A 27,425-nucleotide genomic window follows, 5' to 3' on the forward strand; every position below is an offset into this window, starting at 1 on the left:
CCAAGTGCAGAACAAGGGACTTCTCAGGAATGGCACCATTCGTGATCAGACTTTTTTCTGCAGCTTTAAGCTGGCCATGCCATCAAAGTATATGACTTTCTTCCATAGTAGCTGAAGTACCTTTGGAACTGGGGTTTCACCAATAGTTTAAATGTTTAACATAGACATAAAAGGAAGGGGTCTTGCAGTACTTTTTGGATATCATTTTGCGGTTCCTTCTAAGTGAGTTGGTTTCCTCTCATATGCCCTACATAGCTCTACCTGCCTCCATTCCCTTTGATCTTACCAGCGGTGAGGGCATACCAAGAATGTATACAACAGCAATATTCTCAGGATCATTTTTCCCAATATGCTTTGGTGACACATACACCCTTTCCATTGTTTCAAGTTGCCAGTTGGCTTCAAGAGATGACTCAAGATGCCGATTGTCAATTTTAAGGCCACCTATGACTCTGGGCCTGGTTACTTGAGGCCCTGCCTTTTGTATTTATCTGCCCAGCCAGATGAAATAGGACCAATCCCCTGCAGACATTGTCTCTTTGAGATAGCCAACTGATGAGGCTTTCAGAACCAGATTCCTCTTCTTTTTTGGAACTCTCTACATTTCGTCCACTTCATCCTTCTTGAAATAGAGGGAAATGGTAAACTGAAGGTGAGGTTCGTGGTACGTGGCATTTCCATGGTTGGTGTTTACCCATTTTTATTATGTCAATTTTTTAATGTGTGTTTTGAGTCTTGGGGATGTTGACACGTTAGGCACCCAGAATCTCTGGGAATGGGTGCCATGCAGGGACAGTAATATTAACTGAGCATACACATACATTACAGGGGTGGGATTCAAAAGTTTTAGCAACTGGTTCCCTGCCCATTTGCTGGGTGGGCGTGGCCTACTCAGCCTCCTGCACCATAGTGGGGAGGGGCGTTTTTGCCCTCCCCGGGCTCTGGAACTTTCCTTGAGCCTCTGGGAGGGCGAAAACGGCCTCCCCTGGAGGCCAGTAATGGGCCCACTTCCGGAACTTCCATGAGGTCTGTTTTTCGCCCTCCCAGAGCCTCCATGTGGGCCTTGCACTTAACCTGGCATCCAAAATGGGCTGCGTGGAGACTCCTTGGAGGGAGGGGGGGCAGCCAGTCCTTGCAACTACCGGTATGGCAAATCAGATGTAAAATTAGCATTCAGTTCGCCTGAATTGATCCGAACCGGCTGAATCTCACCCTGCATACATGCCAACCACAGCAATAGCCCCACAGAACTGTTTGAAAGTAGTCTTAATTCACCTAGTCCAGGATTTCTCAATCTGATCCACTTTTAAGATGTGTGGACTTCAACTCCCAGTCTTCCCCATGCTGGCTGGGGAATTTGAGAGTTGAAGTCCACACATTTTAAGGTGGATCAGGTTGAGAATCGCCAATGGAACCCGAAGGAAATCAGCTCCCTGTGCCAAATGCAGCTTTGTGGGAAACACAGCTCTGGCTGAAAATTAAGTTAAAATTTCTGGGTCTTGCAGCTGCGGCAAATCTATAGTCAAGATCTCTTGACATTTCAGACCTTCAACAAGCTGCTAAATTTATACATTTAGCAGTTAGAGAAGGAACTTGAGTGTCCTGGATAATAAATCATTCTCCTCCCTGTGTTCAGAGGAATGATGCAAACAAGATGCACTCACATCAAAATCAAGTACGCATACACCCAACAGAAACTCAGCTATAGTACACTTGCGTGTTGGGTATGTGTGCATGAAACATCACTGGTTTAAAAACCAGTGACAGTAACACTTATCTGAAAACAATCAAAACAGTTTTCAAAACTGGCTTTAATTATCTTTACTTGCTGTCCAAATACTGTACATGCAGTTAACAAGCCAAATGGAGTAACATTAACATTTTTTTCTTCTTCTTTTTTTTGAAAATCCATCTCGCCTCCTTTGGAAAGAGGGGGGGGGGGAAATCTTGTCAAGAATAATTTACAAAATTCAGCGTGCACCCTCAAAGCTGTCAGTCCTGCTGCATATATAAATCCACAGAAAAATACAAGAGATTTACATTTAGGAAAGACCACATCACATAGAAAACATTACAGAGCATGGGTATAAAATTGTCTTGTGTGTGTGTTGGTCCATTAGTAACTTCTCTCCACTGCCCATTGCAAGACATCCCCTTGTGCTCAATGTGACCGGAGGTTTTGAAATTCTGATTCTGATCCCCATTCATATTTCTCTCAGAAAATCTGCTACTTAAGACCAAGGTCATGCTATAATCTTGGAAGCCAAGTAAGAAGGCAGGCTAATACAAATAATTGGTTGGCTTGGATAACCTTGATTTAATCTTTTAAAGCAGGGGGGGGGGGTGTTCTCCAAACTTAGGAACTTTAAGACTTGTGGACTTCAACTCCCAAAATTCCCCAGCCAGCTATTCTGGGAGTTAAAAGTCCACAAGTCTTAAAGTTCCCAAGTTTGGAGACCCCTGCTTTAAACAAAACCCCAGTTCAGAAACCTTAGCTATGCTTTGATGAAGCTTATCACAACACCTAATTACTGTTTTGCAATGACTCCTTTTTTTTTTCTAGGATTACTTCACCCCTTGCCATATTCTTCTCTGGAGCCCTTGGTGGTCTCTGTGCTTGGTCGTTTTCTTGTAGACATTCCGTTAAGTTACTTTGGTAGCATCTTCAATGAACAACACTGAAGATGTTACCCAGTTGCATAAATTAAATATCTGCAAGAAAACAACTAAATTCAGAGACCACCAAGGGCTCCACAGTTCAACCTTGAGCTACAAATATGTTGATATTCCTCAGCATGACAGGATCCCCGCTTACGCTGTTTACAGAGAGATTATTAGTTTAGCTAGAATTTGCTTCTAAATAAAAGTGGGTCAGATGGGCAGCATGTTTAGGCACCTCCAGCCCCATACTGGAACAAGCCTTGAAGATAACTTAGCAAGTAAAGCTACTTCAAGGATCTAGAAGGGGCCGTCTACCTTGCCTGCCACTTTCTCAAACTCTGCTCAAAAATGCTGGTTTTAATCCAAGAAGCCACAATGAATGGGTCTTTTCTATCTGGGAAATCTCCTTTTATATGACTGACCACCCAGATTGTCTGTGGAGATTCTCAATCATCCAGGTCAAGATTTTTCCAAGAATGCTTTCCCAAAGGTAACTGGACTTTCTTGATATGTATGTATGTATGTATGTATGTATGTATGTATGTATATGTATATGTATATGTATATGTATATGTAGAGAGAGAGAGAGATTGATATATATATATATATATATGTATGTGTGTGTATATATATATATATATATATATATATATATATATATATATATATATATATTGATATATATACAGAGAAAGAGAGACAGACATACAGAGAGAGAGAGGGAAAGAGATGATAGATAGATGGATAGATGGACAGATGATAGATAGATGATAGATGATTGATAGATAGATAGATAGATAGATAGATAGATGATAGATAGATAGATGATAGATAGATAGATAGATGATAGATAGATGATAGATAGATAGATAGATAGATAGATAGATAGATAGATGATAGATAGATAGATGATAGATAGATAGATAGATAGATAGATAGATAGATAGATAGATAGATAGATAGATAGATAGATGATAGATAGATAATTTAAAAGTTTCGCTTCTTATTCAAGACACTAGTTAGAACCAAAGAAGCTTCTTGGATGAGAAACAAAACATTTTCAAAGAGAAAAAGAAAGTCTACTTGCCTTTTGGAAAAAAAACCTTTGGGATGACCACGCAGATTTTAAGCCTTACTAACAAAAACCAGAGAAGCCGCCATACCTTTTCAAATCTCGTATTAAACCTAAATCTTGCCATGCTATCTGCAGGGTTTCTTTTTCACAATCCTTTTAGAAGCTACTGTATTTGTACAATGGTTCCAAGCAGTTCTGTCGATTCAGGGTTTTGTTTTTTCCCTCCATGCCTGTCCTTTCATTGATGTTGCTTAACTGATGGTTGTTTTTTTTTAGAACTACTGTATGGTCTGATTTGTATTCTGTATCATTTGGGGGCCTCTGTGCTGAATGGCTGCTATAAAGATGTATTTTCAATGTGTAAATGAAAACATTCCCTTTCAGCCAATCACAGCTGAAGTGTTCGATTCCTCTTGTCAGGTAGACCTTTTTAAAACAGGAGAATAAACTTAAGTTTCCAGGTCAAGTTTAAATTCTACTTCTACTGCATATCAATATTTTCATTTCATTCTATAAAGCTTTTGCTCGCTGCCTTATCAACCCTGTTTTTAGGAGAAAGGCTAGATATAAATTACCCCAAGAAATAAATACAAATACATCTTAAGCTCCTACTAAGAGTTCAGTTCCAGAATGGCTCCAGGCCAAACAAAATTTAGAGGTAGCATTGCCTCCAGTTTCTAGTGACCGTCTCTGGGGACTATTTTCACAATGTCACAGAGAACAATAAGCTGTTCAATATTCTTTTGGGGGGGAAATGAGGGCATTGGAAGAACTAATTGGTGGGGAGAAGAAAGTTATCCATCGTTAACATGAAAACACATAAGCCCTTATATTTTAAAAGGAAAACACCAACAAGGCCACCAACATCAAAAGTGGTATGATCCAGAGGGGTTTGCTACCCAATGAGCCGGATAGTCCCAACTCAAGGCAACCTATTGCACCCACACTCCGAGTGAGAAGAGACAAGATTGTCCAGTGAGACAAACGCCCTACTCTTCCCCGAACCCTGCCTAACTCATGACATAAAATCAGCATCATCTCCACACACATCTCTTTCTTCAGCCATCGTCTCCAAAGCTTTTTTATTTAAAATGTACTATTTTTCCCCCTTTAAAAGCTACAGAACAGGCAACAGATCAGAGGTGGGTTCCGGCAGACACTATTGCTGCTTCGCTTGTGGGCATGCTGAGCACTTGCACATGTGTGTGCTTGATGCATGAGCAATACAATAAAAATTGTTCTGCACATGCGAAGAAGCAAAAAACAAGATGGCGGTGCCGTAGGAGAACCGGTTCAGGGGCGTGGCAGGCCTGGGTCGCTGCCAGTTCCAGCGACCCAAGCCGCCATATCACGACCGGTTCTGCTGAATCGGTAGGAACCCACCACTGCAACAGATCCTGTAGTTGGGGGTCCCAGTTTCCACCAACAATGGCTGATTTCAAGTGAGGGGCACTCAAAAGCTCAGCCCAGGATCCCTTTCTCTATTGCATTTCAGTCCTCTTGTATTCTCATTGTAATCCTGCACCTTTGAGAGCGCAACAGTATTGTGTCCCCTGAGAACAGCAGACCTCGAAATACCTTTTGTAACTATGCACACTTTTCCTGAATCCTGGTGCAAGGACAACTGCGTGAGTTGTGTTAAGCTCTGTAGCAGCCTCTCCGCTTTGAAAGGTTACTTCGGTAGGAAGGCATCAGAAGAGCCAGATTGATGCAACATCCCAGTCATGGTTGTTTTCTATATTCATCGTACTGGTGATGTTTAAAAAAAAAAAAAACCCACCCTGAAGGAAGCTTTCATACTCAGGGAACAGCTGAGTTCTGGTTGAAAAAAACATATATGGGAAATGTTGGGAGAAAATAAACAGTCAAGGCTATCAAGTTATCAATTAGAACTACCTGTACCCTGGAGAATCCAGTGATATTGAGACTACAGGTACAGGGTGGGAAAGATTCTCATAAAAATTGATCCAAGTTAATTATTTGAACATCTGAAAATCAATAAGCTGTTGTATTTTCTTCTCTTCATACTGTATCTTTAACAGTCTAACGCTGTTCTTATTATGATTTTGCTTTATTTCTGCTTTGAGTTTGCAAAGCAACTTTGGATATTTCCTTTTTAGGGTGAGATGTGCATTGTTAAAATAAATACCCAATACTGGAGAAGCCTAATTCCTTTGCACGCCGAAGTAGAAGGCAAAAAGAAAAGAGATGTGCTAATAGAGCCCTACCATCCCTGTCCCTTACCATCTCTTGCTGCTTCTACTAGACTAACAGACAAAACAAATCACAACATATTATAGTTATAAAATCATGAGGTATACAACCAACAATTTGCACTTCACTCGGGCAGCTTGTCTTGCACCCTTAATTGCCAGTGCAGTAGAAATAGTTTGGTAAAAGAAATTTTAGCCATTGTTCCCATCTTCATATTACTTCAGTTCATGGACTGTGCAGAAAAACGATCAGTTTCTTTATTCTTTAACGCTACTTAACGGGAAGCCTCGGGTTGCATGAGTCCAGATTTCTGCAGTTGGATCCCCTGGAGTGCTCCTTTTTAGCCTCCTCTTTCCTGAAGTTGTTCGTGGGATCTCTCCAACCAGCAGGTGGCAGTATTGAACCTATCATGCATCTATCTCCATTGTAAATTGGATCAAATGGTCTTTTGTGCTGGAAAAAGTCCAGAGGCATTTTTTGTTCTCTCTGTGTGTAAAGATGAGCTGTTTCTTTAAACTTTCAACAAATTCTGTCTGGATCCCGATATTGCTTAGCTCATTTCTCCATTTTAGCTGGTGGTTTGTTATTGTTAACTCTTATTCTGCAGAGTTAAGCGTAGATTAAGATTCAAAGTATACAATTCACCAGAGTTCTCGTTCATTTTGGATCAGGTTCCATCCATTCAATAATTGTGCTCAGAGGCAAACCTTGAATGGAAACAGGACCTCTTTTCTAAACTTTCCTGTCCTTTCTCGACAATAATGTATATGAAACAGCCGATTTGATAAAATGGAAGGTTTGTTGGGGCTTGGCAAACTTATATATGCCACTTTGAATTCCACGCAGGATGAAAAATGGGATATAAATATGGCAGATAAATAAAACAGGATTTCAGTGATTTCCGTCAGATAAAGAAAGGAGACAAGGAAGCAATATTAGAGGGCGAAAAACAGCAACCTCTATAAATGTGGCAATGGCAGTGGTCCACTTCAAAATGCAGATTGTGAGATAATAATGTCCTCTGGATCTACCCAATTTTGAAGCCAATATCATGATCTTGGGGTACAACCATTTCCCCCCTATTTTTGAAAAAAAAAACAGCATTTCAACAGGAAATTTTTTATATTTTATTATTGGGATTTTTTATTTATTTTGTGCAGACAATTCATTTTTTAAAAATGGAGGTTACTGCCCAAATACTGTGTTTCCCTGAAAATAAGACCCTTTTGATTCCCAAAATAAGGGCTTAGACTTATTTTTGGGGAGGTCTTATTATTTTTGAGGTACAAGAGGTGGCGAGCACGGCCACCTCATGGCTGCTGCTGTATGGCAATATTTTTGGGGAGGGCTTATTTTCAGGGGAGGGTTTATTTTAGCGCAGATCGATTGGGCTTATTATCTGGGGAGGTCTTGTTTTCAGGGAAACAGGGTAGAAAAACCGAGATCCAGAGGATTCTTTCTTAGCACGTTCCAAGGCCTTTGCGATTCCTCACTGGGACTTTTGCTCTCATCAAATCCTCTGAGTGAGAGATACCATCAGCTCTGGCACAAAAGAGACGATTGATGCTTATGAAATAAAAACCCAAAGCTCCTTTAATGGCCTGGAATTAGTTGCCTTTTGTTTTTCGTTCCCATGAAATGCATTTTAGTTTTTTAGGTTTTTTAGGCATGAAACTCTTATTTGAAGCCTCGTCATCTCTCTAATGTAAGCTCCTGGCTGTGATAATAGTTTGTGGGGGTTTTAAAAAATAAAATAAAGACCTTTATCAAACTGATGATGGGGCCGTTCAACAAATCCAACATTTCTGTTGAGGTGGAAGTGGACTAATGCCATATCGCATCTAGATTTGCAGTTCTTATGTTGGGACATACAGTAGATCTTATACTTCTTTCCTCCAGTGCTGAATTTATAAAAGCAGGTGAAATGTCTTAGTGGTCCAACTGTACTTCCAATATCTGCCCGACTGCAATATCATGCATGCTGTTCTTAGAATCACATCATGTCACTCTTGTCTGAACAGTTATAAAAATACTGAAGCTGTTTAGAAATCCCTAGTACCTTCACTATATGGGAACAGAATTAATTTGATTTCTATTTACCTGCTGCCTTGTTCCAGTCTTTCAGACGGATGGTGCCTTTTCTAAACTAGGTGAGATGTCTCCAGATGTGGTGGCAGTGCCTGATCCTTGTTTTTTTACACCATGGGCATTATTATATAGACTTTTCCATGGATAAACAAGGCATCGCCTTGCCTATCTGCCACCAAAAGATGCCAGGTGTATTCCTATAACTAGTGTTACTTGCTAAGCAAGCTGGGGCACTGTTCAGTGTAGACCCCGTCTCGAAGCTGGCAACGAAATATTTCCCAGGAGCTGCTTAGCTAAGATGAAACACAATTCAAGATCTTACAAAGCACAGATCGTTTTGGGGGGGTCAGCAATCAAGAGACTGGAAACGTCAAGACAAGTCCAGGTGATCAAGCCAAAGAGATGATACAAGCAGATATCCAGAATGGTCTAAGGTCGAGGTAGGAAAGTTCAGAAGCCCCAGAATCTGGGTTCATGGCAAGCTTGGGTGGGGGAGCTATAGAGCAATTGTCCAGAGCACTGGGGGACTGTTCAAAGGAAGCTTCTATGCTTTAGAGAAGAGGGTATCTATACTGGCAGAGTTGCCAACTATCTAGGGAAATGTGCAAGGATCCTTGGATAAGCAAAACATGGTTGGTTTTTGAAGGACTCTTCTTGATTTAGGAACCAGAAGAAGAGGGGACTCATGCAGTTCACTGACAGTAGCTGCTCTTCTTGGACCAGGGACAGCTTCTACTGATGGTTGTACGTTCTTCAGGCACTTCACGGACTCATGTTCTGCCACTTCTTCAATGGAGAAGCCTGTCATCGGTTGCACAAAATCTTGACTGCCTTCCTTGTCTATGTTTTAAACAATTGTTGTGTTAAGTGGTATCCTGGTTTAGAAGAACTGTCGCCATGGCTCCTCAAATCTCAGCGTCATAACTTGAGGGAGGCTACAGTCCTGCTATTCCCTCAAAATCGCATCTGAGAGGGCAAATTGTGCTGACACAACGAGACAAACCCATCACAAGGCTTTCGTAATCCGTATTTTTCTACTTTGGAGCAGACCTCGGTTTTTCTGCAAAGCAGGCAAGTGAATGATGGGCCACATTTTTGTCATTCGAGGCAAACTTTGAGTTAGTCCTGCTTTGCATTTTTAAAATAAAACCTTTTGCGAATTGCATTTATTCAAAGTCAGATTCAGGATGCCGTGAAACCAGGCAACATTAGTTGGTTTAGAGGTGAATGCCAGATGACACACTGTTGTCGTCTTTTTGCCAAGAAAAGACTTTCTAAAACGAACAAGACAGGGTGTCTCAGGTGAGAAACTCAAAACCAATATATTGCTTATTCTGGAAAACGTCACAACCGTCCATACATGTAGAGAGCAACACAACGTCGTGGCGTTCAAGAAGAACAAGGCCAAGATAACATCATCAACTCCCTGCTTTGAAACCTGTAGATGGATTTGGTTTTGGTGAAATTGTAGGGCTACAGAAATCCCATATCCAAGAATCATTGCAGGTTAACGTTGCTCCAACAGGTTATTAATATATTTACATATGCTTTTTTGAAGGGTGTGACAGGATCCCATCAACACATACTCTGGAAACTTGTCATCCTTGTAAGGGAGAAGATCAAATGCTGTCAGATTTATTTCCCCTTCATTTTTTCTTCTTGAGAACTTCCCTTGTGTTTCATCCTAGCTGGAGTCACAGAAGAGCCCATGTTTATTTTACTTATATAATACACTAAGAAGTAAAACAGTTTCTTGGCCTTCATATTCATGCGTGGATAGCTAAAGTGAGTTCTTTGCCAACCGTAGCATTTCAATATAAGAGCCACTTCCCAAGGCTGTCTACTATTCAGAAACTAACAAGTAGCTTTCAGGCTGCTGCCGCTTCGACACTCGATCCGTCTGCTTTTACTGTCCCCATAGTCCATGGGAAAATTTAAAAAATAACAGGAACAATAAAGAAAGTGTGATTTTTCAGTAGTATCTCCCCTGAGTATTTGCAACAAATTTTAGTAGGCACCTTCATGAAAAACTTCTGCAATTCTCAATTTTGCTACGGGAACTGGTCATCGCCGAGAGACCAGAATGCTACATAAAACACATATTCATACAACTAACAATCCAGCCTGTGCAGGTTTACACAGAAGCAAATTCCATCAAATGTTCGATATTTTTTTAATAAATTAGTTGTAGGATTGCAGCCAGATTGGATTAAACTGAAAACAGTTAATAAAATGGAGAGACTCCGCACTCATCCTTTTGAGAAACCCAGGGGCTCTCCTATGAACTTTTGAAGGGCTTCCATGTTGGCCACTTACATCTCTTCTTGTTACGTTTCATCTTCTGTTTGAAAATTGGTTGGTTTGGTGTCTTGTCATTCGGGCTGCAAATTCGGTCCAGACACAGTGAGGACAAAACTGAACAAAGGGCCCATTTCAGTAAGAGTGTTCTTTGCATATGTTCTTTGCATATGCCTTGCTAAAGTAGCATCAGAGATCTAACGCAGGAGTGTCTGAAGGAGGAGACACAATTAAATTTCTCTAAGCATGACAAAGCAAAACATGAGTCTTAGTGTTCTTTGAACTTAACAGTCAAATGCACCCTTTGGAGAGATCTCTTTTCTCCCGCACCTTTGGCAGATCCTCCTATGCTTCTTCTCCAGATATGCAACGCAAACGGAATTGCTTTCTCCAGGATTCCAAACCCAGGAATTAAGCAGGAAGTGAAATGCTGACGGCTCCTGCCAGGTGGGAAGATGGCCATACTGTACAAATATTGCAGAGGAATCCGTAAGCACGTGGCAAGCTACATAATGTCTGAAAATGCTACATTCCTTTTAAAAAAAAAAGTTAGCAGTGCTGCATTCCATATTTTCCCCTTCTTTTGTTTTGTTTTGTTTTTAAAGAAACACGAGGGGAACAAGCCAAAACTTCTCCTCCAGAGATGCCAAAAGAAAACAGGACTGAGAAAGAAAGAAAACCTAACATGCTCTTTTGAAGTGGGTTTAACGGTTGAGATGCTGTCTTAAGATGTTCCAAACATTAGAAACGGTTTACCCCTTCTCACAGGCCATTTTCTTTGGGGTGATGTAACAGTCTTGAAACTGGCAGTTTTTTTATTGGGTTGTTGTCGTTTTTTCCCCCTTAATACGTGCTTCTTTTCTTTCCCTTTCAATTCCTCCCCTATCACCTTCTGGATTTCTCCTACTTTTTCCCCCAGAGAGGGAGGGTCAGACATGTTTAAAGTCACCAGAACAGTTTTCTCTTCTTAGGAGGAGGAGGAGGAGGAGAAAGGGTGACGGGAGGAAAAAGACATGGAATATTTTACAAACCATGCTACCGGAAGCCGTGGTAGAACAAGGCATTCTCTGTTGTTGTGTTGTGTCTTCTTTAAGGACAAGAAGGGCTTATTGAACTCTCTAGTGAAGACTGAGAAAGGCGACGAGTAAGGGGTCCGATGGTGGAGTCTGCCAACGAGGAAGTGGGAAAGAGCTTATACCAACCTGTCACTACACTGGACAGGTCCAGCTCATCTAGGACAATCTGAGCCATCCCCATGAAGCACTTGTGGTCCATGCGACCATAATCTCCCCAGACAATCACCTAAAGGGAAAAAGGAGGACAAGCTGGATTACCAAGAGAATCCAAGAAAATCAGAAGACCTTCAGAGGGTTAGATAGAAAGCAGGAGACCATTACCAACATCCCATAATTAACCTTTGGGGTGCTTCTGTTTTTGGCTAACACCTTGGTTCTTAATACTATTATAAATCGTTAACAGCCTAGTCCTACTTCTGTTGACTCTAAACCAACCTTTCTTTGTGTTCCAGAACTTATTCCTAGATAAGGTAGGAGTGGCCTACTTTGCATCTCAAAGATAGTCCTTTAAACAAATTAGTATCAATCTCGCAGCCTTTAAAAAGTGAGTTTTGCATTTTGTCGATCATTTACTATCCTGGAAATGAGGAAATATATGCTCTTGCTTAACTGATGTAGATCCCAGTTTATACATTAGGAGATATTAAAATGCCTTTTGACTGGTAGTTCTAGGGGCTATTTAAAAATACCCAATGTTCTGAAATTACCCTGATGTGCTTCTTCCATTTAGTTAAACATCTGTGTGAACGCATCCACATAACCTCACCAAGTACAGTTAGTTGTAACATTTACCCCCTTATCAGTTTTTAGTCAGTATGCAAAACCAGAAGGATAATTAAAATTGGTAAATTGAGAAGCACCTTGGTTCTGGTATCTTTTTAATATTATCTTACAACTATCCAACAGTGGGACTATCTAGAATCTCGATAGAAAATCTAGAATCAGATCTGTAATTCTTGGCTTTCGCTAATTGAGATCCTGAAAAGGGGGAGATGGAAAATAGGGATATCATAAATTGCTCTTTCAACTAAAAATGAGTCAATACTTTTTAACTCCCATCCTTTAACAACTCATCACTTGCGGAAAGTTGCCTTTTATTTGTTTTATTTATTTAATAATCACTTTTGCATGGCCACTCATCTCACATAAGGTGACTCTCGGCACCCTACAACCAACCCTATGAAATCCCATAATAATCCCATCTCAAAATAAAAAAAATCTTGCTTACACCAAGATCTCAATTAAGATTTCAGGGAAATACTTCCTGATTCTCCATCAAACTATTATTGCCCTCTTCAGTATTGTGGAACCTGTGTTTTTCCATGTTTAGCACTGGACAATACTTCCCTTGATTTCTGGAAGATTTCCTTAGCAATATCTGAAAGGCCATTTGTTCCTCACTTTTTAACTTTCTGAATTCAACTTTGAATTCGGCATCTTTTTATCTAAATTGGGACTTCACTGAAAATTAGATTTTAAAGTCAATAGTTGAGGCAATTCCTAATAACCTTCTTCTTCAATTTCAAGTAACTTCATAGCATTCAAGCTCCCTACCGGGGCCTTCAGAACCTCTCATGGGAACTATACAAGGTCCCCAGCTGAAAGCAGCTAGGAAAGAGGTCTTCAAACTTAGCAACTTTAAGACTTGTGGACTTCATAAGCAGAGCTGGCTGGAGAATTCTGGGAGTTGAAGTCCACAAGTCTTAAAGTTGCCAAGTTTGAAGACCTCTGAGCTAGGATCTTAAGTCTAATGAGGACACCAGTGACAACCCAACAAGAATCCCTACTGTAGCCATACAGGTTGTCTACTTAATAGCTACCAGAATCACTTTCCCACAAAGGCCACAGAGAAACTGACTAGAATTTATATTGCACCTATATAGGTTGCATGTCTAAAACCTAGTAGGAGGTTCTCTCCCACGGGGTACCAGGGGACAGCTGTGAGGGCATCTCAGTAGGCCTGTGGCCAGGGGTGGCGTTCAAAAATTTCAGCAATGGGTTCTCTGCTCGGTTGCTGGGTGGGCATGGCCTAGTCGGCCTCCTGCACCATGGCGGAGGGGGGGGCGTTTTTGTCCTCCCCAGGCTCCTGAGGCTTTCCTCAAGTCTCTGGGAGGGCGAAAACTGCCTCCCCCCGGACTCCGGAGGTCTGAAATGGGCCCTTTTCCAGCCTTCCAGAACTTCCAGGAGGCCCGTTTTCCCCCCTCCCGGAGCCTTCGCACAGGCCCTGCGCTTACCTCGCACCCCCAACAGGCCACGTGGAGACTCCTGGGAGGGGAGGGGTGAGTGAGAGGGGTGAGGGTAGGGAGGGCGGGGCCAGCCAGGGGTGGAATTTGGAGGTTCTCCGAACCAGCCACAGCGTTAGCTACAGGTAACCCAGCCAAACCTGTAGCAGCCCACCCCTTCCTGTGGCTGAATTATGGATCTAAAACGCATATGGGCAGAAGGAGGGTCTTCTTACCCTTCAAAGAGGAGGAAAGCATTCACCTGTAGCATTTTGCCCTGAGGGCCCTCATCAAACAGAAGGGCCTGCTGGTAGAGCGGGTCATAGTTCTTCTTGACGGTCTTTGTTTTCTTCTTGGCCAAGCAAGCCCCGTTTTCCAGCAGATACACTTTAACATACGTAGCTGTGTCGGCAGAGAGAGGGGGGGAGGGAAAGAGAAGCAGGGAGCTTAATAATAGCTGGGATGTTTTCAACGTTCTACCAGATGCATCCGTAGAAGTATAGTTGCGCATTCGTGCGGGCAACGGCAAAGATGCTTTACCAAGAAAGGGAAAAAAACGGTAGCTCAGGATTGAAGTGAGGCGTCTCCTTTCAGCTGTGAGCTGCAGGCTTGGTGCTTTCTGAGCTTGGTTGTCTCCTTGCAGATGTGTCGTTGTTTGACTAGATAACATCGTAAGTGCTACGGTAGTTACTGAAGATGTTATCTAATTTGGGAAATGAAACGTACGCAAGAAAACAACCAAGCTGAGAGAGCACCAAGCTTTCATTCTTGCAATAGCATTTTTGGCTGGCAAAACCCTCTACAGCAGGGGTGTCCAAACCTGGGAACTTTAAGACTTGTGGACTTCAACTCCCAGAATTCCCCAGCCAGCCATGGGAGTTGAAGTCCACAAGTCTTAAAGTTCCCAAGTTTGGACACCCCTGCTCTACAGGTATTCGTCAACATTTTTCCCCCCAATGCTTTTTATTGAGCAATTTTCTTCGTTTTATATCACGATTTTCATCTTTACAGCCTCTTCAGTATCAGTATATCTCATATGTACATACAGGTTGTTTTCTTCCCTTTTTCTATACATATTCCTTTATAACTACCAACTAAAAATTAGCAACATATGCTGATCTACCCACTGTACAGCTATTATTGTTATACAGGCATATACATTACATTTTTATCATATCTTATCATACTTCAACATTCTTAATCTTTCCTTCTATTTTCTCTTTTCTCTAACTACCATATTTTTGGAGTATAAGATGCTCCCAAGTATAAGATGCACCTAGCTTTTGGGGAGGAAAACAAGGGGGGGGGGAATCTTCCTCTGCCTCCCAGCAATTTGCCTCCTTGCAACAAACAGCAAACAGTACAGACAATATGCACTGTTTCAGTGACGTGCGGTGAGGTTTATGACTGGTGAGGCACTGACACAGTGCTGGGTTTCAAATATTTTTAGACTTGTGGACTTCAACTCCCAGAATTCCACAGCCAGGCATGCTCAGTTCCAATTTAAAGCGACAGCATTTGTTTTTCTCCTTTGCTCCTTCTTTCTTTTTCTTTTTCTTCTCCTTCCCCTCCTTCCTCCCTCTCTCCCTTCCTCCCACTCTCTCAAACACACACACACACACACACACACACACACACACACACACAGAAGTTGGATTGGACTATCTCTCCTACCTCTTCCCTCTCTCACTCACTCTCAAACAAACCCCCCCACACACAAAAGTTGGATTGGATATCTTTTCCAGTGGCTTGAAAGCAGCTCCTCTGCCATCCCCCCCATTCCCCTGCTGCCTTTCCCAAACACCTCCACCATTGCAAATGCAGCCTGCTGTCTGGGTGGGAAATGCCTGGAACACAATAAAGCCCACCCACCACCTCCTGCTGGCAGGCTGGGGTGAGAGGAGAGGCAGAGAAGCCGGAGGGGAGCCGATCTGAGCCTTCCAAAAGAAAGAGGCTGGGGGGAAGTGTGTGTACTACAGCATGGCTCTTTGCCTGGCTTCCTGCCTCCTCCTGTGGTCTCCTCAGTGCTCGCTTGTGCTCTCCCTCCCCAAGTGTAGTTTGATTGCAGGCGGAGCCATGTTGCCTTTTCAAACTTGTAATCAGTGAAGCTGGGCTAGATTTTTATATAGTTTTATCCAGCTGTGTGTGTGAGAGAGAGAAATGAATGGGGGCCTGGGGAGGAAGTCACTACACTTGGGGAGGGAGAGCACCAGTGAGGAGACCACAGGAGGAGGCAGGAAACCAGGCAAAGAGCCATGCTGTAGCACACACACTGGCCCCACAACGTGGCTCTGCCTGCAATCAAACTACTCTTGGGGAGGGAGAGCACAAGCGAGCCAGGGTCCTTCCCTCCAGCCTTTGCCCAAAGCCCTGCACAGCACCAGGAGGATGAAGTTTGAATTCCTCCCCCTCCCTCCAACCCACATGTACCTTTTCCAGCTTTTTTTAACAGTTAAGCAGAGTCATCCACGGTGAGGCAGTAACTAGCTCAGCTTTTTCCTTTTACTTTTTTTTTATGATGAGAGTGGTGAGGCTCTGCCTCACTTGCCTCACCTGACTGCACGTCACTGCACTGTTTGTAGTGTTACATTTCAGACTATACTTGTACAGATGCTGTTAAAACTGATGTGCTTTCTGGAAGTATACATTATTCTCTGCTATTTAAAAGAAGATACAATAGCACTGGGCCTCTTCAGATCAAGCATTTATTGTAAAAAGCTTTTTCATTTTGTTAAGCTGTCTAGAACAATAATAAAGCAGTCTTTAAATAATAAGTCTAATAATTTGAACATTCTATAGGCATTTATAGTTATTGACTTACCTCCTTGCAGCAAACAGCAAACAGACAGATTAGCACAAGAAAAAAAAATTGCATCTGCCTCCCAGCAATTTCCCCCGTGGAGCAAACAGCAAGTTTCACTTTCAGCTTGGGCCTCTTGATCATCAGCTGTTTCAGGCTACAGGGATTGCCATATAGCCTATTGCAGCCTCTGCAAGCCCCATTTTCCCCATTTGTTGCAAGGAAGTAAATTGCTGGGAGGCAGAGGCCAAAGGGTTGGGGCTGGTGGGTGGGTGGGGCTACATTCAGTGTATAAGATGCACCCAAATTTTCATCCTCTTTTAGGGGGGAAAAGGTGTGTCTTATACTCCGAAAAATACGGTAGTTGTACCATATGTTCCAAATCGAATAATAATCAGTTTCTCCTCTTATCTTTTATCAGCTATTCCTCAACTTATAACGGTGCTTAGCAACCATTCTAAGTTACACAGACCCAGTTTCAAAATTCTGATGTTGGGACTGCCTTGCAGTCCTTTTGACCTCACTTGGGGTACTTGGCCATTTGCAGCACCCCTTGGTCACATGACTGTGATTTGCAATGATTTCACCAGAAATTGGTCTTTACTTCTGGTTTCTGGCAAAAAAAAAAGATGCCCCGTAATTGCTTAATGACCATGGTGATGCTTAATGACCACTGCAAAAAAGGTCATAAAATTGGGCTTGGTAACATGGTGACCCATTTTACGACAGTCCTGATTTATAATTGTAATGACTAGATTCAATTACGGTTATATCTCAAGGACTACCTGCCTGTGCCCAGAAACTCAAATCAAATTTATTGGATTTAAGAGTAAGTTCTCAGTCCTAGCCTAGGCTACAGATATTTTATTAATAAAATATGTGATTAAATATATTTTAATGCAATTACCTCTTATATTAAATGCCGAGTTAACCCAGTAACCGGATTCAATATAATATAGATATACCGATAGCTATATATGGGGCTTCAACCCAGTAAACAGGAATACAACGGTTAAGTGGGTACACAAAGATGCAAACATTTCTGATTTATTGTAGAAAAGCCTGCAAATCGTTAGGAAAGGATTTCAGTTACTTCTGTGTGTTAAAATGGGAACTCTGTTTATATCCAGGAGTTCGATTCTGAGCGGCTCAAAGTTGACTCAGCCTTCCATCCTTCCGAGGTCAGTAAAATGAGAAGCCAGATTATTGGAGTCTCTGTAAGATGCTTAGAGAGGGGCTGTTAAGCACTGTGAAGCGGTATATAAGTTTAAGTGCTATTGCTATTGCACAGTGGTGGGATTCAAAAAAATTTAGTACCTGTTCTGTGGGCATCGCTTGGTGGGCGTGGTGTGGCTTGGGCATGGCGGGGGAAGGATACTGCAAAATCCCCATTTCCTCCTGATCAGCTGGGAGTCAGGAGGCAGAGAATAGATGGGGGCAGGGACCAGTCAGAGGTGATATTTACTGGTTCTCCCAACTACTCAAAATTTCCGCTACCGGTTCTCCAGAATCAGTCAGAACCTGCTGAATGCCACTTCAGCTATTGCGATCTTCAAATCTTCAACTTACTTTGCCAGTTTCTCCTGCCTGCACTGTGTAAAGGACTAGAAGTGAGTCTCTCTTGGCACGGAAGGAATTTTCAATCTACTCCTAACCCAGTTAGTTTTTTAAAAGTTTGACTTGACTTCAAAACATCTTAATTTGCTTAGATCCTTTCTAGGTCAATTGGGTGAATGTACATCTGTAGTATTTTAAAGAACAGACACAAACCAGACGACCGACTTTCCAGTAAATACCAAGAATTGTTCCAGGCAGCTTTTCACCTTATCTCTATTCAGTCTTATCCGGGAAGGAATTAATTACTTACAAGGAAAAGATTTGGCTGCTAGTTTGGGCGTGAGATCTCGGGCTTCTATCACTTCCACTTCTAGCTGTCCATTCCGGTCAATCATCGCAATGTGGACATCACCTAGGAAGCAGCAGTAAAGTCAGCATGGACACAACTCAAGAGCTTTGTGCTACCCACATGTGATTATGCAAAAAGAAGAAGAAGAAGAAGAAGAAGAAGAAGAAGAAGAAGAAGAAGAAGAAGAAGAAGAAGAAGAAGAAGAAGAAGAAGAAGAAGAAGAAGAAGAAAAACAGCATGAAGGGAGGAGAAAGTATCCTTTATATTTTTAGAAATCCAAAACAGTTGGTGTGCATCCATCTTTAATAAGCTGTTTGATTAATATTATCGCCATGAGAAAAAGTTCTTTCAAAATTCAGTGGGATTTTTTTGATATAATGAAGGATAGCCTTTTGTCCTTCACACCAACGTCTTGCCCCATTTTCATGTGTGACTGTGGTGTCTTGGCTCATCTTAATGTTTTGTGGTAGATCTACAGTATATTAGGAAACCTTTTTAGGTTATTGAAACCATGGAATTGTGACGGAGATGTTAGGGTTCTTCAAATATTGCTGAATCGTACCTTCCAGGAAATCTAAGGAACATGGCCAAGGGTAAGAAAAATGGAAAGCCTATAAATTTAACCCATAAATAGAAATAAATAAATATTCAGTAGCACCTGGGGAATCACAGATTCTTTATCCATAAGTTTTTACCAAAATGAATTACACTGTCCTTAAACCAGTGGTTCTCAATTATTTTCTGTCATGCCCCCCCTAGGAAGAAGAAAACATTTCGCGCCCCCCGCGCGACTGTAAATAGTATCATTTGTCTATAAAATTGTTATAAGTACACCTCTGCATAACACTGTATCCTTGTCAATCCATGATGGATCCCAATAAGGACGGTTACCCCTTGCAATGATGTCCAGCCACCAAACTCCCATATTTTGCGAAGTGGATAATGGACTACAAAGAGAAAATATGGTTTTAGGGCTTGAAAGCTACGCAGAAGAAAGGAAGGCCAACCCATCAAAAGGATGGAGAGCTGAAGAAGGATTATTACAATATCCCTGGAAATACTACCACCTTATTGGAGCTCATAGGCTGCTTGTAGTAGATTCTTGGCAGAGCTGAGATGGAGGTGGAACATCCACTTTTCTGGATGTTGATTTTTCAGTGGCTGTGAAATGGAGGGATCTTGTGCCCATGGCATCCACTCTGGGAAGCCACTCCCTCTCAACCTGACTCACCTCACAGGGTTGTTGTAGGGAAAATAAGCTGAACAAGGAGCACTAGATGTATTATGTTCCAGCAGGGGGCTGGACTAGAAGACCTCAAAGGTCCCTTTCTCTTACCTTTCTGTCTCCTTCCCCCACCCTACCCTATTCCAACAAAAACATTATAAAAATATTTATTTCCCATTTCTTGCCAGCCCTAGCAAAGAGGTTGGCCTTTCCTAATGGCCTCCTCTCCAAGCCCTCCTTGGCCCAGCTTCCCCGCAGCCCACAAAGCTTCCCGGTTTGGGTGTGGGGGGCAAGGGAAATCCCAATGCGGCAGCCGCGATGTTCCGGACGGAGCGATTCCTGGGTTTGTATTTGCGAGCTCCGAAGCGAGCGCTCCTCCGGGGCGGAGGCAGGCAGGCAAGCAGGCGGGGCATGCGCTGGGGCGGCTCGGCCACCGGGCGTGGCCAAAGCGGTCCCCGAGAGGCTTGTTTGCTCGGCCAGCAGGGCGGAGGCGGAGGGGCGGACCCCCGTTTCCCGGCGGCTTTCGTGCTCTCCCCCCGACCCGGCGAGGAAGAGGAGCCGATGGGACCCGCCGTTGCCGCCTTCGCCGCCAGTTAGCTCAGAGGAGACGCGAGCAAGGCCACAAAGACCTCTTTGTGCACCGGCGGCCGCGGCCCCCTCGTTTGCACCCAGATGGAAAGGGAGCCTTTGCGCCCCCCTTTACGGAGCCTCGCGCCCCCCCTGGGGGGCGTGCCCCACTATTTGAGAACCGCTGCCTTAAACCAACATGGAAAATTAATTACAACTTACCTTGATCCATTCACATAGAAGGATGAATCAAAAATAGTCCTAGAATATTGGGCATATCATGAAGCAACTTTAACAACCTGAGTCCCACTCCCCTTCTAAAAATTTGCAATGGTCAAACGTGACTCATGTCAAATTTATTCAATTAGGTAGGAAGATTTTCAAGGACTTATTGCTATACAGGTTCTATTATGACTTATAGTCTTCATGGGCACGAATTTCATGCAATACTTGGGGATTTGCTACAAAAATGTATAGTAGGAACAAGTGTTTCTCAACCATGGCAGATGAAGATGTCTGACTTCAACTTCCAGAATTCCCCAGCCAGCTAACATCAGGAATCATGCTTACATTGAAGAAGATTTTATTAAGTAAATCACAATTAAAGGTAAAAGGTAAAGGTTCCCCTTGCACATATGTGGTAATTGTCACTGACTCTAGGGGGCAGTGCTCATCTCTGTTTCTAAGCCGAAGAGCCAGCGCTGTCCGAAGATGTCTCCATGGTCATGTGGTCGGCATGGCTAAACACGGAAGGTGCACAGAATGCTGTTACCTTCCCACCAAAGGTGGTTCCTATTTTTCTACTTTCATTTTTACATGCTTTCGAACTGCTAGGTTGGCAGAAGCTGGGACAAGTAACGGAAGCTCACTCCATTACACAGTGCTAGGGATTTGAAGCACTGACCATTCTGATCAACAAGCTCAGTGTCTTAGCCACTGAGCCACCACTGTCCCACTAAAATCACAATTACATAGATTCAAAAAAAACCACTCAGCCATAAACCATGATTTGTAAACTACAGGGGCAAAACACAATTTAAGGCCCTGTGTGGGGGTGGGGTGGGTGGGGTGAGGGTGTGGGGGTGCACACTACACAGTCCCTCACAAAACATGAACCCAGGGAGACTGTTAATTAAGAAAGATCCAGTTGAGATCCTCCTCCTCCTCCAACAAGTGACCCTGAACCTCAAAGGAGCTGAGATGGTCACCAAAGGTTCACTCACCCATTGGTGGAGTAGCCAGTGTTTGTCGCCCTACAATTTGCGCTGGTCCCAGACCATCTAGGAAGTCACTGAACTGGCTTTCAACTCCCAGCTTGGTTGTGGGGAAAATAAATCTGAAGGAAAGGGTGAGAAAGACAGTGTGTGAGAAAACGAAGACACAGCCTGAAAGAACATGCAGAAAAGAGACACATCCTTCTCCACCTCACATTTTGTCCCAGAGCATTCTTCCTGCCTTCACATGAGAAGGGCCAATAAAGCACCTGAAAGACATTTCAGGTTTTTTTTTGGGGGGGGGGGAGGGCTATCAGCTAATATTAGCAGGACATTTTCCTTTAAAAAAAATTGAACACTTGATTTTGTATTCTCTGTGCAACGTCTACTCTTTACTCAATGGTTACATTAACCAACAGCAGGACTTACGTGCCATCAGAGCTGTTGCTGTTAGTACTTCCATCGGTTGACTCCCGACTGCCTTGACGGGTGACCCTGTTTCTCATCTCCACGGCAATCCCAGTTTCGGTGCTGCGACGGATATTACTTCGAAGTTTCTTTAAGCCACCATCTGGGGAGAGGGGAGAGAGAAATCACATAAATAAAGGGTGAGGCAGTCCATGGACATCATCTCACAGCCAGGAAAGGAAAGGACTTGTTCTACAATACATCCGGGGAGAGCCATGCTGATCCTGGTTTGTTTCTTTCCTGCTTACCCCTGGCCTTTGGATGGATACAAAGGGTTGCACTCTTTTGCGTTTCCCACTGAAAGTAAGCCCTTTTGAGTGAAGCAGAAATACTGATTTTCCTCCCCTCCTCCTTCTCTCTTTGGACAGCCATCAAAGATTGAATCTAAACAGTTGCCCTGGGCAGTTATGTCTGCTTTAGGATTAGCACCCATAGATGGTGTTATTGGGTAACTGCAAAGCCCGTGTCCCAGTAAGGGACAACTCCAGAAGTCTTCTGTTTGCAAGCAAACAACAAAGCAAGGATGAGTAGACACCACCACATGTTTTTACCTCTGGGAGGCTGAGCAGATTAGACCCAGAAGGAGAGAAAAGCAAATACTGTGACAGAAACAGTGGCGAGCTGGGGGAATGGCTGCCCCTGGGAGCGGGACCCATAGAAACATCTCACCCCTGGGCTTCCCAAATCCAGGGACCAGCGCTGATGATCTCTGCAGGCTTCCATATAAACTTTTTAAAAATGTTTTCGCTCCTGATCTGATGAAATACTTGTATGCAGTTGGTTTTTGTGTCAGGGTTCCAAATAGCATCCAAAATTAAATCAGAGTCCGAGGCAAAGGATTCCTCAAAGTTCCAATTTATTAAGAGAGCCATGTTGGCACATCTGGGAAAACCAGAATCTGAAAGCTTCCCGGTTTTCCCCACCCAGTTGAAAGTTCAAGATCTTGCCCCCACACCCACAAGTCCATCCCATGGTCCAATCTCCCACTGCCATGCTGGCATTTTCACCCATCTAGTTCCAGATGCAGAGGTGCAAAGACAAAGGGTGACCTTGGCTTTCTAGAAAGAAATTTGTTATGGCTACATATCATCTAACTCCTTACAATCCCCACCTCCCATTTTCCCACAATAGCAATAATAAATAATAATAAATAAATATTTATTTCTTAGCCGCACCCTCTCCCGAAGGACTCGGGGCAGCGTACAATAAAACATATGAAATAAATATGTAGACAAGACAAACATATAACAGAGACATATACCGAGACATACACAAGGAGGAGGTCGGCTAATGAATAAAAAACAATTAGAATACAGTGTTTAAAAAACCCCTAAATAATTAAAAGTAATTAAAATACCCAAATAAAAACCCGTCAGGAGCGATATAGTTAGATCAAAGTTGAGCCAGGCCAGCTACTTGGAATAGGTGGATCTTAAGCTTAATACGAAAGGAGCGGAGGTCAGAGGTATTCCTAATATCCGGAGGGAGGTCATTCCACAGGGCTGGGCCCGCCACAGAGAAGGCTCTACTCCTAGGCGCCGCCCCCCGACACTGTCTAATGGACGGCACCTGGAGGAGGCCCTCTCTGTGCGAGCGGATTGGTCGCAGGGATGTATGGGGCAGGATACGATCCTGCAAGTAACTAGGTCCTGAGCCATGGAGCGCTTTAAAGATTGTTATCAAAACCTTGAAACGCACCCGATAGACCACAGGAAGCCAGTGCAGCTCGCGCAGGAACGGTGTCACATGGGAGTACCTAGTACTCCCCATAATTACCCGCGCGGCTGCGTTCTGGACCAACTGTAGCCTCCGGGTGCATTTCAAGGGAAGCCCCATGTAGAGAGCGTTACAGTAGTCCAAGCGAGACGTCACCAGCGCATGAGTGACTGTGCGTAAGGCGTCCCGGTCCAGTAGGGGGCGCAATTGGCGCACCAGGCGAACCTGGTGGAACGCACCCCTTGCCACGGCTGTCACATGGTCATCCATGGACAGCCGGGCATCCAGGAGGACGCCCAAATTGTGCGCCCGCTCCACGGGGGCAAGTTGAATGCCCCCGATGGCCAATGATGGAATTAGTTGGCTGAACCGGGGAGCTGGTACCCACAGCCACTCCGTCTTGGAGGGGTTGAGCTTGAGTCGGTTGTCATCCATCCAGATCCGTACGGCTTCCACACACCGGGACATCACTTCGATGGCCTCGTTGGGGTGGTTCGGGGTGGAAAAGTACAGCTGAGTATCATCAGCGTACAGATGGTATCCCACCCCGAAACCATGGATGATCTCACCCAGCGGCTTCATATATGTGTTGAACAGGAGTGGCGAGAGGACTGACCCCTGTGGTACCCCACAAGTAAGGGGGCGTAGGGTCGACCTCTCTTCTCCTGCCAACACACGCTGCGTCCGACCAGAAAGGTAGGAGCCAAACCACTGCAAAACGGTGCCCCGGACCCCCAACCCCTCCAGCCAGCGCAGCAGGATACCATGGTCGATGGTATCAAAAGCCGCCAAGAGGTCTAATAGGACCAGGATAGAGGAACAACCTCTATCTCTGGCCCTCCAGAGATCATCCACCAATGCGACCAAGGCCGTCTCCGTGCTGTGACCGGGGCGGAAGCCGGACTGGTGCGGGTCTAGATAATCATTTTCCTCCAGATGTCGTGGAAACTGGTAGGCCACCACACTCTCTACAACCTTCGCCAAAAAGGGAAGGTTGGAGGCAGGACGATAATTGGCCAGCTCCGAAGGGTCCAGGGAAGGCTTCTTGAGCAAGGGTCTCACCACCGCCTCTTTCAAGGCGGCCGGGAGAGACCCCTCGCTCAGCGAAGCATTCACTAGGCCCAGGAGCCAGTCTCGTGTAACCTCCCAGGATGCCAGTACAAGCCAGGAGGGGCACGGGTCCAATAAACATGTGGTGGGTCGCAGTCGTCCACGCATTCTGTCCAAATCCTCGATGGCAACCAAGTCAAACTCCTCCCAGATCGATTCCTCAAGACTCGCCATGGACGTCTCCATTGTACCACTGACAGGGACCCAATCCCTCCGGATTTGAGCGATTTTATCCTGCAGATATTTACCAAATTCCTCTGCCCTGCCCTGTAGAGGGGCCTCCCGCGGCCTCTGAAACAAGAGGGAGCGGGACACCCGAAACAGGGCGGCAGGGCGGTTCTCCGCGGATGCAATGAGAGTGGCACAATATTGGCGTTTGGCCACTCTCAATGCCACAAGGTACGTCCTTAAATGGGCTCGTGCCTGTGTTCGATCAAATTCGGAGCGAGAGGATCTCCAACGACTCTCTAGACGTCTCTTGCGGCATTTCATCACCCTTAGCTCCTCGGTAAACCAAGGGGCCGGGGTGGATCGTTGCTGCCGGAGAGGCCGCAAAGGCGCCACCCGGTTCAAGGCCCCGGTAGTCGCATTATTCCACGCGACCACCAGGTCCTCTACCCGGGGGCGGGTCAAGGTTACAGGAGGTGGCCCAAGCTCCGTCTGGAACCTATCAGGTTCCATCAGGCGCCTGGGGCGGAACCATCTGGTACTTTCCGGTTCCGCTTCCCCGCAGCGGGAGGTAGCACCAGGGAAGTCAAGATGAAGGAGTGAGTGATCTGACCATGACAGGGGAGTGATGGTTAAGTCCCCTCCTCCCAGATCACTCAGCCACTGGCCAGAGACAAAAACAAGGTCCAGAGTGTGTCCTCCCTCATGTGTCGGGCCCTGAATCATTTGAGTCAGGTCCATGGCTGTCATGGAAGCCATGAACTCCCGAACCCCCTCTGATGCTTCTCCCATCGATGGCAGGTTAAAATCCCCCATCACTAAAAGTTTGGGGGTCTCAACCGCCACCGATGCGATCAGCTCGAGGAGTTCGGGCAGGGCCGCTGATGTATAGCGAGGAGCCAGGTATACTATCAGCAGGCCCAACTGTCTCCCAGGCCCCCATTTCACAACAAGGGATTCACATCCGGACGTCTGTGGCACAGTAGACTCCCTCGGCTCTAAGTCCTCCCGAATAATTGCTGCCACCCCACCGCCCCTTCCCTGGGCCCGGGGCTGGTGAAATGCTCGGTAGCCTGGTGGGCACATTTCCACGAGGGGAAGACCTCCCTCGTGGCCCAACCAGGTCTCCGTTATTCCCGCGAGGTCCGGCTCCCCCTCTAAAATTAGATCGTGAATGAGGGGGGCCTTGTTAACAACGGACCTCGCATTGCATAACAACAGCCTCAGGCCCTGGGGCTTGACCACCTAGAACGCGGGGGTTGGTACAAGCGACCGGGTGTAACCAGCAACCACGGTCTCCCAACCGACTATAAGTTCTTAATCTGTCCTCATATCTGCCCCTCCCTGCGACCGTTGGAATTAAAAAGCCCTGTATAGGAATGATATCCTCCCCCTCCTCCTCCCTTCCACTCCTTCTGCTCGCGACCACACCTGGAGGCACGGCTCTCACATCGCTCCTGATCTGACCCACCCGCCCCACAACCCCTGAACCCCCACCCCTACAAATTTTTTAAAAACAACTAACTAAAAACCCCCTAAGTCTCCGCTTCCTCCACCTCTCGGGATTAATAAATCCGTCATCAAGATGGGCCCTCGAAAGGGCGGAGGGCCACACCTGCGAGAGGGGGGACTCTCGCAGTAGGATCAGGTCTGACCTTAAATACATAGAGTGTTAAAAGAGTTCGTCGTCGGGGCTTAGGGTCTATGCTGGAGATGTCATAATCCAGTAAAAATTTGAAAAGCATGGTTGCAGCAAAACAGAATAGTCCAGTCATTAGTCTTAGATGGGGGGGTGATGGTGATAGGTTGGTTAGATGACAATCAAGAGGTGAGGGCGGTGGGTGGTAGGTGGTGGATGGCAAGGGGTAGTTGGACTGTAGTTGGCAATAGGCGAGGGGCAGATGGTCAATCAGCAGTAAATCATATAGGGTAGGAAGGAGTCCTCTAGGGCTCACGCAGATGGAATCCGGGGCAGTTGTTAATAAATAGTCAGCAGGGGGGGTAGGTGGGGTGCAGTCAGAGTGCACGATGATAAGGGCCTCCTGGCAATCCACCAACAAGGCTCCCCCCCCCCCCGGTCTCTATACAGCCTCCTGAATCGTAGTCCTACTCCTACCAGGTCCTCGGCTTTTAATCCTGCCTTGGCCTGCAGCTGCGAATTTGCCCCCCAAACCACCATTCCAGGCCCCAACGCCGCTCCCATCGGCCTCCAGCTTCTTTCTCGGCCTACCCATCCAGTCTTTGCCGGCCTCAAAGGACCCGGCCGGTCTCCAATCCTCTCAAATTCGGCCAACATGGTTTTTAAGCCTTTTCAAACCTCTCACAGCTACCTCTCACAACACGCTGCAAGCCGAGGGATTTGGCGTCCGGCGCTTCCAGCCTTCGCCACCTCAATCCATGGTCCCAGATGGTCCTAGGTCACCAGCCTCCAACCTGAAGTCCAAATTCGGCATCGCTGGTATCGGCGCGCCTCCGCACACTCCGTCCGCCATTTCGAGGCCGTCTGCCTCTCCTTCAATCGGCTCCAAACACAGACGGCCTCTCTGCGGCTTCTCAGGGCGCCGCCTCCCATCAGCTGCATTCCCAGTTCGTTCCTCACATTCCTCACGTTCCTCAT

At 45.0% G+C, this 27,425-nt stretch overlaps 1 protein-coding gene across 1 annotated transcript; it reads right to left on the reverse strand.

Moving 5' to 3' along the window:
• Window positions 1-3,630: 3,630 nt before the first annotated feature.
• LOC309396523 (regulating synaptic membrane exocytosis protein 3-like) lies at window positions 3,631-27,425 on the reverse strand (the record flags this gene model as incomplete). Its single annotated transcript, XM_081961681.1, has 6 exons — window positions 3,631-11,638; window positions 13,897-14,036; window positions 18,302-18,403; window positions 21,356-21,468; window positions 21,776-21,917; window positions 27,242-27,425. 6 exons carry the CDS (start codon window positions 27,423-27,425, stop codon window positions 11,426-11,428), a joined length of 894 nt encoding a protein of 297 aa, XP_081817807.1. The 3' UTR covers window positions 3,631-11,425.

This window comes from Natrix helvetica, assembly GCF_964273705.1.
Source record: "Natrix helvetica genome assembly, chromosome: 9".
Classification (NCBI taxonomy): domain Eukaryota; kingdom Metazoa; phylum Chordata; class Lepidosauria; order Squamata; family Natricidae; genus Natrix; species Natrix helvetica.